The 16,851-nt window shown below is 37.4% G+C and overlaps 1 protein-coding gene across 1 annotated transcript; it reads left to right on the top strand.

Annotated features, from left to right (window-relative positions):
- Positions 1-20: 20 nt before the first annotated feature.
- heg1 (heart development protein with EGF-like domains 1) lies at positions 21-14,247 on the top strand. Its single transcript, XM_049484868.1, has 13 exons — positions 21-524; positions 5,177-6,805; positions 7,617-7,715; positions 7,831-7,953; positions 8,512-8,609; positions 9,241-9,290; positions 9,549-9,703; positions 10,727-10,861; positions 10,960-11,002; positions 11,110-11,147; positions 11,248-11,335; positions 11,442-11,619; positions 11,929-14,247. Exons 1-13 carry the CDS (start codon positions 125-127, stop codon positions 12,070-12,072), a joined length of 3,180 nt encoding a protein of 1,059 aa, XP_049340825.1. The 5' UTR covers positions 21-124; the 3' UTR covers positions 12,073-14,247.
- Positions 14,248-16,851: the final 2,604 nt, after the last annotated feature.

Here is a 16,851-nt window from a genome sequence, read left to right as displayed (position 1 = left end):
GCCTGTTTAGGAGCGGAGTCACACTGGTCTTCAGCTTCTGTCTCATGGAGGGCGCCGTGAAATAAAAAAACCCGCACACCCTGAGGAAAATGAGGCTTCAGGAACTCTCCGGGGAGGTTTACGAATGAGAATCTCGTTGAGGGACCCAGTTTTCCAATGGTGGCCCGGACCACCTCTCCGTATGGTGTGTTTAGAGAAGTTGGCGGTGTTTTTTATGATGGAAGTGTGCGCAGCGCGGCGCCCCGGCCGTGTGTTCCCCCTCCCGCTCACCCTGACTCTCCTCCTGCTGCTGCCGCTGCTGAAAACAGCGAGCGCTGGAAGTTTCGCGCCCAGCACAGACAGCTCGATCACCGGGGAGACCTACTCCACTCAGCCGGGCTCCACCAACTCCCAGGGAACCGCTGGTGTAATGAGGGGACTGACCAGCTCCACAGAAGAGCTCAGTTCTACTAACTACGGACACTTTTCTACAGCGGGGGGCTCTGAGTCCCACCCGGGGTTCAGGGAGAGGGAAGCCAGCACTGGTAAGTGAGGGTCGCTGCAGGCAAGTTAGCAGCTGGAGGAGTGAGTTTGATAGAGAACGGGACATCTATAAACACATACTACTGTAATTACTATACATACTACAATTCTGATGCACTGTTTTTATACTTATATACTATATAATAATTATTATTTAGGTATAACAAATTTATCACTACATAAAAATGTTTTTTTTTTATATAATTGTTCTTATACAGAACATGTATAACACGTGTTACTACTGTTAATAAAGTAATAACAAATAAATCATCTAAGCGTAACAATTAACCCAAATAAGAGCCCATGCTGACATATGTCACAGACTCTTTAAAAAGAATTAAACAGCAAGCACTCTGTCCTTCAATCTAAGTCCCTAATTCACATACAGCTATGGAAACAAAAAAAAGACCATTTCAAAATGATTCATGACGAGTTTATTTGATTTTACCAAATTTATCACTACTGGAATATAATCAAGAGGAAGATGGATGATCACAAGCCATCAAAACCAACCTGAACTGCTTGAATTTTTTGCACCAGGAGTGGCATAAAGTTATTCAAAAGCAGTGTGTGAAACTGGTGGAGGAGACTATGCCAAGATGCATGAAAACTGTGATTAAAAAACAGAGTTATTCCACCAAATATTAATTTCCGAACTGTTAAAATTTTTATGATTAACTTGTTTTCTTTATATTCTTTGAGGTCTTTTTTGTTATTTCAGCTTTTTCCCAGAATTTGGAAAAAATGTTGTCTGTAGTTTATAGAATAAAACAACAATGTTCATTTACTCAACCATATACCTATAAATAGCAAAATCAAAGATACTGATTTAGAAACTGAAGTGGTCTCTTAATATTTTCCAGAGCTGTATACTGAACATCATAAGAGCATCACAGGACAGTGTGTGAATGTGTGTTTGCTCATCTGACTTTATTTACAATGCTTGAGATCAGTCTAGCTCATTGTATTGTAGTGCTTCTACAGCTCTACTACAACAATTGTAACAATTCAAATGCTTTAATTAAATGTTTTACGTTCGTTATGACTAATATTGGCCTGCAGTTATGAAATGTTTGTGTAATTCATGTCACAGCAGCATTTAAGCCTTAAAATATTTACAGTTATGTGCTCAAAAAAAAAAAAAAAAACATGAATAAGCTGCTCACTGAATTTATCTGATTGAAAATGTATTTTTGAATCAGAATTTAGAAATGGGTTTGGGTTCTTATCTTACTAATGTATAAATTACATTAGTAAAAATAGGTGGGTTGTAAGTGGGTTTGGATGCAGACATTTTAATAATAATAATAATAATTACTGTCATATATATATATATATATATATATATATATATATATATATATATATATATATATATACACTGATATTCTCTGTAGGTATGGCATCTAACACTTAAAACTAGAAAATAACAGCAAAATAAGTTATAAACGGATGTTCGGATGTTTCTTGGATGGCCATTTTTAATTATTTTTATTTTAATTTTTAATTTAATTTTATTTTTATGAAATATTGGGAGGTAATTAGTCACAACAATTGAAACATGACCTACTATTGTCAAAAAAGGCAATTGCACATCAGCTAAACGCAAAATAGCAAAGCAAAATAAGTAAATATGCAACAATAATAAAAGGGTAATGATGTGAATTGCCATAGTCTCATTTCTCCACTGAGCTGCAAGAACTGCAGTTGAACAGTTTAAACCGTAGAGTCTATAGTTTAAACACACTAATGATTAGTTGATGGGCTAATATGCTAACTATGTAAATACTACAGTACACTCCCAACACTGCATCAGTTCTGTTGGAATCCAGAGCCTAACAGAGTTCTGTTAGATTCTCCATTAGGCCCGTTTTAAACACTTTCCTTCTTTGGGACCAGTCTGCTCAGATTTAGGGTACAGAGGTAGCTACATTTACAAGTTACTAAGTCCAGTTTTACAGTCTATATTTGCTTAAGTTACTTAGTTAACATTTAAATTATGTCTTTAGTTCAGTACAGTACATTTGTGAGGATGGGTTTGTTTCTGAATATTATTTGGTCTTTAATCTTTCACTTTCTGTTTTATTCACTATGGTTTTCATTTTGTACTACAAATTGCTCCCAGAAAGTGAGGCCACAAAAAATGACACATGTGGGTTACTTTCTCAATGTAGGTTATACATACTATAAATATAAACTTAGAAGGATTTAGAAGGAACCCAGAGTTTTTGTCAGAATGTTTTTTGATTGCATGTAATTCTTAGTGTAATTTGTTGATGCCAAATGATTGTGAATAATACTATTTTTTTTTATTAGAGAATAGGCTTTATCTAACTTGGCTAATAAACTAATGCAGTTCTTTGCAACTACTTAAGTGATGTCATGGACAATTCTACATTAGGCGAAGATGTCTTTAGTTTAATTCATGTTGTTGAAATGCTACAGACAGGCTTGTTGATAGCAAGTAATCATGTAAACCTCTAAATTTAATTTACCCATAAAACAATAATAAATAAACATGAAAATATGGACTGGGTTCAGCTGGCCACGAACACATTAAAGCTGTAGCAGCTGTGTGACCGTGCTAAATTTGGCTTATGCTGATTTCCAGTTTGGCCTGGATTAGTCGGAATAAACTGGCTACATATGGTATATAATGTTTTATTTTAATGGCATGTTTAAAAATGTTTTCTTGTAGGTTCAAAGCACAGAAATCTGTAGGCCTACACAGCATTAGAGGAAAATGGTGGTGGTTTTGTATCAGGTTTACCTCAGAAAGTCAAAGTCTTGGAACAGATGCTTTCAGTAAGAAAGGTGTATATATTATAGAGAAACTTGTATAATATATATTCTCACTGCAGCGCTAAATCTTATATCTCAACTTTTGTTTTTTCACGTTTTGAAATTTTAAATACATAATTTGAAATTCATATTTGTGTCAAAGTTTTACTGACCATAATGAATGGACCGATTAAAATCTTCAAAATTACTAGGAATAAAATACTTTTACACTGACTTCCATTAAATGTTAAGCATTTGTTTGTTGCTGTAAGGGTTTTGATGTGACAGTGACACTACTTTAAAATTTTTGTATTATCTATTCATTTTCTAGGTTTCTCAAATCAGGATTTTTGGTAAAGTGCTTAAAATTTTAGTAATGTGATTGTTAACGAAAAAACAATCTAAATGCTTTTTAGAACAGAGATCCATTATTTGATTAATTTCCTGCATAACTGTTGTGTATTTAAAAGCATAGTGCTCTGTCAAGACTCTGTGCATGTTAATAACATTGTATGCAGTGTATGAACCTCGTGTAGAGAGTGTCATTATTGTATCATGGACTTTGCAAGGTCAGCTCAAGGAAGGAAACAGCAATTCCCAGTGGGCCGTGTCACCGCCATTTTTAGGGCTCAAGCTTTTGTTAGCGTAGACGGGTTTGGCTGCCAATTGTTCTCCACCCAAAATCATTACATCCGCAGTCACTTCTGAAAACATCTTCTGTAATGGTTCCTGAGATTCTCAAAGTGCCTGGCTGTGAGAGACACACCCTAGTGGTATGCCACAGATTATGCAGGGAAATTGACTAATGAGTCAGTTGTAGAGAGTAAGTGACCCCATGGAATTTTCTGATTGACACTTTTCAAGAGATTTACTCACACTGGACAGGCTTTTAATTACATTTAAATGCAACTAAGGTTCAAGCTGAATGAAGCTCAACTTAAAACTTCATCCTAATCCTAAACTAAGCCTCCTGAGCCATTATGGATATATACTTCAGGACTGGGTTTCCCAAAAACAGTGATCGCACATAAACATGGATACCATGTTTTCAAAGTTGCAGCTAGAGTCTGCACAGTAGAGTTCAGAGTAGAGCCAGACTTTGGTAGACTTGCCCCCTTATATTTCTGTTGTTTATAGTGCAGTCAAAATGACTAGGAGTGGATTTTGTAGTTGTTAGTAGTTGGCTGGCAAACAACTAATTGGAACACAGTTATGCTATCAGCAGGCTTACTGAAAAATATATCTAGCCAAACCCAGGCCTGATTACTGCCACACATGTTCTCAATCAAGAAATCACTTAAATAGGACCTTCCTGACAAAGCGAAGTAGACCAAAAGATACTCAACAGTTAGACATCTTGCCAATTTCCTAAGTAATTCAGGAACGAATGAGAAAGAAAGTAATTGAGATCTATCAGTCTGGAAAAGATAATGAAGTGATTTCTTAAGTTTTGAGACTATAGCTAACCTTCCCAGGAATGGCCGGCCAACCAAAATGAGCGCAGCGATGATTTATCTAAATGGTCACAAAAGACCCCACAACAACATTCAAAGAACGGCAGGCCTCACTTGACTAAGTTAAGGTCAGCGTCATTCATGACTCCACCCTAGGAAGGAGAACATTTAAGGCTTCTCATGATTTTGCCAGAAAACATCTTGATGATCCCCAAGACACCCCTGAATGGCTGAAGGAAATCAAAATGAAGGCTTGACTCGAATCCTAAAAAGGAGGTTAATGCTCGAAACATGTGCAAACATGCAAAAAAATAAGAAATCATGAAGGGGCACTTTTTTACACTATGTATTTATTTAACACTTCTGTAAACACTTTGAAAAACGTGTTCTTGAAATATCATGCTTCGTTTTTTCCACAGCCACTGATCAGAGCTCATTTACGGACACAGAGAGTTGGACATCACCCAGCGTTCCAGAGGTGTCTACTGAGCTGCTGAGCACCGGCACTGAACTCAGCACTGCTACGGTCACTGAGTGGGAAGATCCGTCCACAGTAGCCAACATAACTAATGTATATCCTGGTTTAGACAGAACCGAAAGGCAGGCTGAGACTGAAACCAGTGAGACAAGGACTGAGAGAGATCTCACTGTGACGAACCTTACGGAAAAAGACATCACAGAAAAAGATGTCACGGACACGACAGAGTCTGTCTCACATACAGACAGCACCTACATATCCACCACAATCAGCCGGGCTGGAGAGCGCACTCTGCTGTCCATCTTGTCAAACAGCACATCATCGTACACGGAGGAGTCCAGCTCTTCTGAGGTGTCTCCACTAACCGTTACCTCAGAGGAGTGGAAGACGGAGACCACTGTAGTTGGTAAGAACTCCACTGAGGGTCTCTTCTCCACTGAAGGTGTCTTGTCCACTGAGGCTGACCAAACCAGAGCAACGTTTGAAAATGATATGACCACAAACGCTTCCCAACAAGAGACTATGCTTCCCTCTGAGCCTGAGGTGACCCATGACTCTCAAGGCACCCAGTCTCATACTGGCCAGCCCAATGTCACAGAGTCAAGCTTTGAGGCCACGTCTGATGGCAGCAGCAGTAACTCAACTCTCCCTTTCACTGTGGTCAGTAGCTCTGAAAGTAGCTCCAAAACTGAGTCAGAAACTGCAGCGGATTCGTCCACCAGTGGCACATCCTATACAGACAGCAGTGCTTCTGAATCGTCCATCACTCCTGCCGTGTCCCCAGAGGACAGTCACACAAACACGTCGCAGCAGGAGAGTGAAACTATGACCACTGAGACATCCACAAGCACTGTGAATACAGAAGACGGCAAGAAGCCAGAGAGTCCTCAAACCCATATGGATGAAACCACTATTCCAGACCTGACCACTGCACCCCCCACTCTGACCACTACGGACGACTCGCTCTCCAAGTTCCTCTCTGGCCAGCGACCCTTCGTCCCCCAAACCAATCATCCAGAAGAAACTACAGAAGTGCTGACCACAGCTGCAGGACCAGCAACCCACAGGCCGTGGCATACTGAGGAGGACACACGCGAGGCTAGCACTGCTGCTAGCAGCACTATAGCCAGCACTGTCTTTCCCACCACACTCTCAAGCACTAGCACCAGCCCTGCAATTCCACCTACAACACACCAGCTCCAACAGAGCACCGCTGCAAAGACACACACACCTTATGTAGAACTCTCTACAATCGAAACCACTCAAATGCTGACCACACCCACTTCAGAACCGCACCCTCTCACCACTAAAACGCCAACAACCCACCAGTCCTCAAGTTCATCCCAGCCTGTAGATATTTCTACTGACGTGAGTACACTGCACCTCGAGACCAGCACTGCGACACCAGGAAACACCACTGCACACGGAAAACACACCACTGTGTCCTACAGTAAGACCGCCCCTACCAGGAGCACTGCAGTTGTGACCACAGGAAAGAGCACTGACCGAGGCTCCACACAGGAGGCGGACACAACCACACAGATTTCAGTGAAGTCCACCCCGACTCCTGGTGTGTAACATTCTTGCATCGCCCACACATCCATTGTATAATGTCTTGCATAACTACACTACAAACAAGAGCTGGGCGATATGTTAAAAACACAGAAAAATATTTAGCTAATTTTAAGAATGAGCTACTGCAACAACACGGTAAAGTTTTATTTAATATAAGTATAACAGTACTTATACTAAAAAAAACTATAAAGCTTTACAGTATATAGCAAAACAGAATACCATATTTAAAATATCAATTACATTCTACAGCTCTGAAAAAAAATAAGAGACCGCTTAAAAATTATGAGTTTCTTTGATTTTACAAAATTGAAAACCTCTGGAATATAATCAAGAGGAAGATGAATGATCACAAGCCAATTTTTGCACCAGGAGTGGCATAAAGTTATCCAAAAGCAGTGTGTAAGACTGGTGAAGGAGAACTGACAACACAAGAAATGTTGTCTGTTGTTTATAGAATAAAACAACAATGTTCATTTTACTCAAACATATACTTATAAATAGCAAAATCAGAGAAAATTATTCAGAAACTGAAGTGATCTCTTAATTTTTTCCACAGCTGTATATCTTGTGCAAAAAATATTGCCTAGCCTATTTTTGATATGTGTCGTCAGTGTAAGCTTTAATTCTCTAACATAATTTAACATCTTTAAATAGTGTTGTACATTAGTGTGAGGTACAGTAATAAGGGTAATTATATATCACTGTAATGTTAAATCATTAACTGTTATGATGCTCGTTTAATGCACACTGTACTCTCTTAATGATGAAAACTGTCTCAAACTCTGTCCTGTGCTTTCTATTTTTAGGTCTCTTTTGTGCGAATGGAGGCTTGAGTGTGCCAACATCTGAAGGTGGCTACAGGTGTGCATGTCTGCCTGCCTGGAAAGGAGCCACGTGCACGGAGGGTGAGAATCTCAAAAAGAAAAACATTTCTTCTGTATAACACACAAACTCAGTATGTTCTGTGCATCCTAAGACCACAGTCTGACCATGTCAGTAATAACTGTTTCTGTTGTGCAGATGTGAACGAGTGTGTGAGCAGCCCGTGCCCTTTAGAATCAGAGTGTGTGAACACTAGTGGCTCTTTCAGCTGTAAGTGTCCCCTGGGCTATGACCTGGAGGATGGACGCAGCTGCACTCAAGGTAAGCTGTTATTGGCACAGTAATTGGTGGTACAGCATCGAGGTCATAGTGGGCAATCACACAGTTTAATCACAGTTTTCATGCATCTTGGCATGTTCTCCTCCACCAGTCTTACACACTGCTTTTCATCTTTCTCTTGATTATATTCCATAAGTTTTTTTAATTTGGTAAAATCAAAGAAACTAAATATTCAGCAATTTAGGATTTTTTTTTATTTAGAATCAAATTAAATTATCTTACATTATGTTTTGTTACGTTATTATTATTTATAAACGTTGCTGTTGTTTAGAAAATAGACCACTTTACAGATTTTTAAGTTTCTGCTGAATGTTGCAGTAATATTTTCTTAAAATAAATAAAATGTATAAAATATGTATAAATATCATGTGATGTAATTTGCTCATACAAAACAATCAAGCCCATGTGGACTTCTTTTTTCACTCAGGCAGAATATTCACTCAGATCACATAATTACTTATTTAAATGTGGTATTTGTCGTATGAGGCTCACATAAAACGTCTGGATATTAAGTGTGTTTTTTCTGTTCTTTCCCCACAGCAAAGACATTTCTAGGCAAGTTCAGTGTGAACAGCTCTTTGCACCTCAGCAGTACCTCAGCAATACCTCATGATCTACACAAGGAGATCCTACACCTGGTATGTACTAAAAACCTCCATGGAGGAAAGCTTAAAAACTTTTTAAGCTTTTTTCCACTCATCAATTAAAGAAATCATTCACCGAATTGTTTTTCTGTGCTGTATCAGTCAAAGCGTTTTTTATTTTATTCCCATTTGATGCAGTGTATTGGAGGTACAGGGTGCTCATATATATAAAAAAATATAAAATCATATATAAAAAAAAACATTTATTGACACCACTGTACATCCTAAGGTCCCTTTGGATTCTATCGCTTTGGATTTCTTGGTTGTGACGGTTCTCAAAAGCATCCTCATGTGTGCTGTATAAAAATGCATAAACACATTGAGCTTTATTTTTATGTATAAAAACATTGAGCTTTCTTTTCTTTTCCGCAATATAATGAATTTTGGATATAAATTTGATTATCATTTAGTTCTTGTGTTAGAAAAATGTATTTAACACATCTAAAAAATGTTCTAATAATTATTTTAAATCTGTTGTTAGCATTTACTACATGCACTAGCATTTCATCTGCATCCAGATACTCTTCATAATATTGAGAGTATTGATTCCAGACTTTTAAATTGTATTGTACATTAGTTTAGTCATTCCTCATCTGATTTTCATTTTGTGTTTTTTTTTTCCCAGCTGAATGCCTCCCTCTCTGTTCTGCATGGTTACAGACGATCGATTCTGCGGTGAGTTTGTGATTTTATATGACTGAATATTCAGTTTCAGCTTAGTAATATTAATCCACACAAAGGATTTTTATTAACTAGAGAAATGTTACATTTGGAACAGACAGACAGGCCTAAAACATTACAGGCTTTTTGCTAGTTTCAGCACAGTGCTTATTATAAGCTTTTTAAACAGAAACATGGCTCACTGTTGCATGTGATGTTTGTTGTGGTGTTGTTTATCAGGCAGATCTTCAGGGTTTTTGATTTTGTGTGCAGGAATGGGAAGGAACTGGATGTCTCAAACATGTTCTCCATGTCCGCTAATGTGACCAGCTCTGAGGTCTACAGGAACATCCAGGCATTTCTGAGAAACTGCAGCAAGCCGAACTCACGCTGCACCCTCAAACTTCATTACCAGCTTACTTATCAAGGTACAGCTTTTTTCCCTTGTGAGTTGCTAAATAAATGTTCACTTTGAGCCTTGTTGTGTTTTCTGCAGTAATACCTAGTAACAGGTTATGAAAATTAAAGAGGTTATGAAAATTAAAGTTGTGAAACAGTAGGTGATTTGGTTCATAGTCTTGCTATGCTGATTATCTTATTCCCCTCATTACTTTCTAATAATGAACAAAGGGGAAAAACTCATGCCTTTGTAAACACCAGCAAATTTTCACTGTATGAACAATACATTGCTTCCCCTAAATGGTAACTGTACTGGAGAAGAGAAAACAGTTTCACTTTCAAAAAGGGCTAGACGATGTTGTAAAAAAAAATCCTGATATTTATATGAGCTGCTTTTAGATTAAACTAGGAGCAAAAATAACCTCCTTAATTTTTTTGTTAAGGAAAAGCTCTTTACAGGTTTCTGAAGCACAAGCCTATAAAGTTAGGTTTCTGTTTGAATATTCTGGATATAACAAGGAAAGATGTGTCATACAGGATATACAGGATAACAGTACAGCAATCAGTTATTGTAGGTGACCAGGTCACCAGTGTATCTCACACTGCTGGTTTTGAAATCACTTTTGTTGCTTATCACTTGTGCATGTCTCTGTTCAGCTTTGTGGATTTCCTCTTGTGTGTCTTGCTTCTTCCTTCCCTTTCAGTACAACAAGACTTCCATTTAAATAACACTGTTATTATGATCGGTATGCTTATGTAATAACTTGACTATAGCCTATGAAATCATTCAAAATATTTTTCCCAATTAGAGGAAACTGAAAAAATACAGTGAATACATTCTTTGTGGCTAAACTGACAATGAAAAGCTACAGCCTATAATGGATTCACACCGAAAATCATGCAGTATCATATGAATTACATGCATCTTGTGATCAGAGGTGTTTCCCGAAGCATGGGCTGAATTATATGACTGGTATTATTGGAGTGTAGGTAAAATAAAACAAAATTTTGGTTTCTAAATGTCTCAGTTTGAATTCTCTCTCCTCTTCCAGTGGACAGTCTTTGTCGGAGTCAAAAAAACAAATGCGACTCCCAGTCTTCTGTATGCAGGGATGATAACGGGACCCTTTACTGCCAGTGCAAAGAAGGCTTTTTTAAAAAGAACCCAGAGGACACCACATGCAGAGGTAGAAACTAGACTGTGATTCTAAGACTGAATAAAAAAGCTTGTAATAGTGATGAACTGCTTTTTAAGTCTATTCTTTGATATTCCATTGTCTCTCAGACTGTGGTGATGGTTTCGAGCGGGTTAATGGAACCTGTGTGGGGTGAGTATTTAAATAATTTAAACAATGTTTTCCTGAAAATTTATGATGTTGCATCGCATTTTAATGTAGATTTTTTAATGTAATAAGTGTCATATGATATGTTTTAGGTGTACGTTTGGATTTGGTGGTTTCAACTGCAATAATTGTAAGTATATATTTATGATTTTCATATACTTACATCAATTTTTAGACCAAAATGTCTTAAGTTTTCCAGACAACAATTAATAAATACAATTATTTAACAGTTTATGGGCTGATAGCGAAGGTGGTGTCTCCTGCTGCTGGTGGGCTGCTGCTCATAGTCATCATCGCTCTCATAGTCACCTGCTGCAGGTACACATTTGCTCTACATGTAAATTAATTAAAATAAAAAAATATATATATATATATTTGAGTATTTGTGATCATTAACCACATTTAATGTCTCTATATGTTACAGAAAGGACAAGAACGACATCAATAAAATCATCTTTAAAAGTGGGGACCTTCAGATGTCTCCCTATGCTGAGTTTCCCAAGAGCAGCCGTGTGTCTATGGAGTGGGGCAGGGAGACGATTGAGATGCAAGAAAACGGCAGCACTAAGAATTTATTGCAGATGACTGATATCTATTACTCTGTGCGTATACATGTTTTTTACTTTTCAAATTATGGTACCACTTAAAAATAAAACTCCTTTCTAAAGAGTTTATAAAGGTTTTATAAAATAGTTTATTAAGGTTATTAATTATGTTGTAAATACTTTAAAAAACATTAATAAGCAGTTACAAGCAAATTAAAGGGCAACAATGACCTTTTATTAAGAAATACAGTATGTTCATGATAAATAGCTACATACAATAGTTAAAAAAAAAACCTGTCCTGTTGTCACATTTGATGGCAATATAAGCATCTTTGTAAAACAGTTTTCCTTTGTTTTTTGTTATAGCCGGCTCTGCGGAATGCTGACCTGGAAAGGAATGGGCTTTACCCGTTCTCCGGCCTCCCTGGTTCACGCCACTCCTGCATCTACCCAGCACAGTGGAACCCATCATTTATCAGCGATGACTCGAGGAGGAGGGACTATTTCTGACGCCCCCAACCCACAGAAGTGCCTCAGACTGGGGCTCAGCACCTCTAGACAGGTGCAAAGTGAGATGTGATGATGACTACAAAGCTGGACAACACTGACCACTAAAAGGCCTTTGAATGTGAAAATGAGCTGGCAAGGGAAAAAAAACAGTCTGTCAGAAAAGGACAATTATCTGAGGTGGATTAGAGGATAGCCATAGGGTTCAGGCCTATTGGGGCTGGTCATCAGCATGCATTAGGGCGTTTTCACACCAGCACTATTTGGTCCGGTTGAAACAGACTCTGGTTGGTTTGTACCCTCAGTGTGGTTTTATTGAGCAGGTGTGAAAACAGTAATCACACTCGTGTGGGGCTCAATGTGTGTGTTTGAAAGCACATACTTTCAGCTTCATACGCGCTGGAAGACAGAATCTTCTCGATATATTTACTTTCTTGCTCCCACGCCAGAAATCTCTGGCCAATCAAAGCAGACAACATGCTTGCATGGTTTATTGGTGCGTATTTTGGTCCATTTAGGTTTTTGCCTGTGTGAAGCCAAACCAAACACAGGGAGAAAACGCTCCAAGTAAACGAACTCATAAACTGATCCGGACCATAGAAACAAACTACAGGTGTGAAAATGCCCTAAGATAGACTTCAGGTTGTGGATGTGTTAATTTTTTTTTTATATATTTTACTTCAGAAGTGTTTTTATTATTATTATAAAGCCAGTTTAGTTTCACTCCTTTGAACTGTGAAATGAGCAAGACAAATGGGGGGATTACACACAACATTAACACAGTTATTAATTACAAAATGTAATTATAAAATACAGTGTTGCACTGCCGACTCTTCAAACGGAAAAAGCCATAAATGTAACATATTTATATTTACAGAAATATGCACATACTAGACTGTGTAAATGTGTACGCATGACTGTAAAACTATGTATGAATCTGTGTGTGTGTGTGTGTGTGTGTGTGTATATGTGTGTGTGCAGATCTGTTTGCATTTGCATGTAGATGAAAAAACGATGTCGTATAAGTTTAAGTTTTGTTTGTAAGCATGTTGTGTGTTTGAAAGAGGAGAATAATATGTGTAAAATCTGTGGAAGCTGTTGGGCTTAGCACAGGTTATTATTGCTGTAGAACATGTTATCAGTAGATGTAGCAGGACAGAGCAGGTCATTATGTTACCATTCGCTTAAATGTGGGGTCATTGTTTTGTCAGAATTTAGCGAAAAGTAGCTGTTTTGAAAGTTTGAAACACAGGGCCTGGGACTTTTCTCTTTTAAAACCTTCAACCCAAACCATATGTGCATGTGGTAAAGAGTTTTAACTGTTCAAAAATGAATACTGATTTAGCGAACTGTGTAATATTATCTTGCACAGGCTAGCTGCCTACTTAGTGTTATCCTAAGTATCAACAGTCAATCGACTGTCACTTAAGAGTGTTATTAAAGGTAATAGGTCATTCTAATTATATATTTTTTTCTAACTGGTAGAAAAAGTGTTGAGTTGATAAGCTAAGTCATTTTCAGGAAACCAATCAAATACTCAAGTCAAGTTACTGACCTGACAGGAGTTTGTTGGTTTGTTACTTTTGCCCATGTTGGAAAAAAATCCCTGTATAGTTTTACCTTGTGTTATTTTAGTGGCTCCATAAGTGCATATTGGCAACTGCTATCTAACCTTAAATATTACAGAACATGTTCTCTGTTAAAATTGATGACCCCACCTTTAAGGACCCTCAATTAACAGAAATGCACTTGGTGCTGCTTCTTTACATAATGCAGTTTATAACTCTGCAATACAAGTAAAGAAATGTGTTGCCATGTTTAATTTATTAAAGTTAATTTAATGTCATTTCCAGATACACATGCAGTTCACTTGCATGTAGCAAATCTTTGGAAGTAGCATCTCTACTGTGAGTGTGCTTCTCTCATGTGTGAACGAGAGAAATAAATAGTAGAAAGTGGCCTTATTTAAAGGCGACTGCCTGTTATCTCCTGCGTGTGTGGTTAGATGTACTATATTTTCTAGATGTACTAGATGTATTATATGTCATTAGCTTAATGCTTTTTTTAATATCAGAGATATCCTGTTACACATACCAGTATTCTTTCCTCCCCTGTGGATGGTCACCTCAATCTGGCGTTTTAGTCAGAAATATTTAAATAAAGAAGCAGTAATGATAACTCATGTTTTCAGTGGCTTTCATTCTTACACATTCATTCTTACACACAGGTGTTCCTGGAGTCCAGGAGTGACACATTTATACCATATATTAATAATTAATTGGGACCAAGTGGTCCAGCAGACTAAGGCGCTGCGACTATGATCTGAGCATTACTGGTTTAAATCAGAGATCAGAGATGCAGTTTGCCATTAATCACCAGAGTCTGAGACAGCTCAATTGGTCATGTTCTCTCCCTAAATCACTCCTGATGTGATGTAGGCCAGCATCAGAACTGGAGAGTCATCAGTTTAAAAATAGACTTCACATGCTTTGAAGGAGGTCTTTATCTCTATGGTAAATACCTTTTTTTCTTACAATTCGAAAAAAATGAAATGTATAGAAACAATAGCTTGCACAGTACTTTAAAAAGTTTTGTTTGTCTACAAATAAAAATCCTAAAGTTGTAATTTAAGAGCCAAATATCAAAATTGAGAATTGCTCAAATGATTGAAAAATATCAAGGTTTTTTTTACAGTATCGTCCAGCCCAACATTCAGAATAATTTTACTAGGATTTCAGACCTTAGCCCCAGTAACATGTTGGGAAAGGCCAGATGATGCTAACTTAATTTAATTAAAATATTATAAAGACTATAACTCTTCAAACACTGTCCCAAAAATCACCAAATCCATCCACTTGAAAAATCCACTTTAAAATGCACATTTTAATACTTTTTAGAATGCTGTGTTTAACTAAACATTCTCACCCAAAAATAAGGACTACCACTTTAAATTTCCGCCATATTTTTTCTGATTTAACAAATCACAAAAACAAATGTTTGACCAGGAATGCCCATGTGTTTGCATGCCACTGAATATGATTTACTAGAAAAATGTCATGCTTTAACTTCTAAGGACCCAAAACCTGGTTTGCTTTCTTTCCATAAGATTTAATTGCATGGATATATTGGTTACTGTGTGCATTCTGAAAGGGAGGAAGAGTTCTCTGATCTCTAAAATTGTTTCTGTATGTTTTAGTTAGTTTTATACACATTAAACACACCTGCACAACACTCACACAGTCACAGAGTAGCACTGCAGTGTCAATCTTTTAAAATGTTAATGAAAAATGCAAAAGAAGAGGATAAATTTAAAAAGTACATGCTTGCTCTCAGATGCACTCATTTATGTATATTGCTTTGGTTTCTATGTACAGCTTTACCAACATGATAATTTCTTTTGTAAATGCAGAAGGAACTGGTTATGGTCAATTCAACATCATTTGCATAGCTATGGTGTTGTAAAATGCAAAAGTTTGGGTACCCTGGTCAAAATGTATGTTACTGTGAATAGTTAAGTGAGCAGAAGATGAGCTTTTCTCCAAAAGCTCAGAAGTGTGTTAAGTTTCAACTTTGCTTAGCATTATGAGGCCCATAACTGTGTTTTTCCTGCTTGAACACACTCATGATAAAACATTAATGTGCTGTTAATAATGAGCACGGAAAACAATGATAGGTGCAGGACAGTAGAGCTCTAGGAGCAGGGTTGAGAAAAACACTTCTCTCGGTTGCAAAAGCATATAAAGAAAAAAAAAAGGTTACAGGTAAGGGGCTGCAGCCCTTTGCTGCTTTCACAACATTGTTTGGTTCAGACCCGAGGGCTGCATTAAGCCAGTAAATACATGCCGGTGTTTTCACATTAATAACAGAAGACCGAAGGAACATAATGACATAATACACATATCACAACAAACAGCAGAACTTCCTATATCTAGCCAGCACAGTAACATCAGCAACAGTTAGCGTTGCCAGTTAGCAGCCATAAGCCATATCTCTCTGTGAGGGTAATAGCCATGGAAATAAGTAAACTATTGCCATAATTCATATCATATCATCATATCATATCAAACCACAGGGTCTACCCACTCTAACCAGCCCAAATACATCAATCTGTTGTTAAAACAGTGAGTAATTTAGCTTACAAACACTGCTAGCATCGCCAGTTAGCCTTTAGCCATTGTGGCTAATCTGCTATTCTGTTTAATATTGTCCTCAGGTTAGCTTGTATATTTATACTTTATACGTCTTATTTTATTAAGACTTCACTAAGTAAATGTATAATCATACAACATGACTTTGGGCATAATTTGGCCATTTGCAACGTAGGTGGTCACTTTTGTTGCCAGCGGTTTAGACATTAATAGCTGTGTGTTGAGTTATTTTTAGGGCACAGCAAATGTACACTGTTAAACAAGCTGAACACTGACTATGTTACATTGTATCAAAGTAATATATCTTTAGTGTCGTCCCATGAAAAGATATAATATAATATTTACAAAAATGAGGGGTGTATTCACTTTTGTAAGATGCTGTATATCTTTATCATGGGTTTCCTGCAGTCCAGTGTCATCACGAGTGTCATCACCAGTTTTTATTTTTTTCCGTGGGAGTGACAGATTGAGAAGGAGGCACCTTTTCACCTATAGAGAGCATATATGACAGTGTTTTGAACACATGCAGTTAAAAACGACAGGGCAAGCAATATGTCTGCTAATGATTCTTGGGATGGCCTTGATTATATTAATAATGTTGTTTTTGCTTCAGTGAACATCACTCTATCCATTC

This window comes from Astyanax mexicanus, chromosome 11 (assembly GCF_023375975.1).
Source record: "Astyanax mexicanus isolate ESR-SI-001 chromosome 11, AstMex3_surface, whole genome shotgun sequence".
Lineage (NCBI taxonomy): Eukaryota > Metazoa > Chordata > Actinopteri > Characiformes > Acestrorhamphidae > Astyanax > Astyanax mexicanus.
This window is presented reverse-complemented; position numbering and strand designations above follow the sequence as displayed.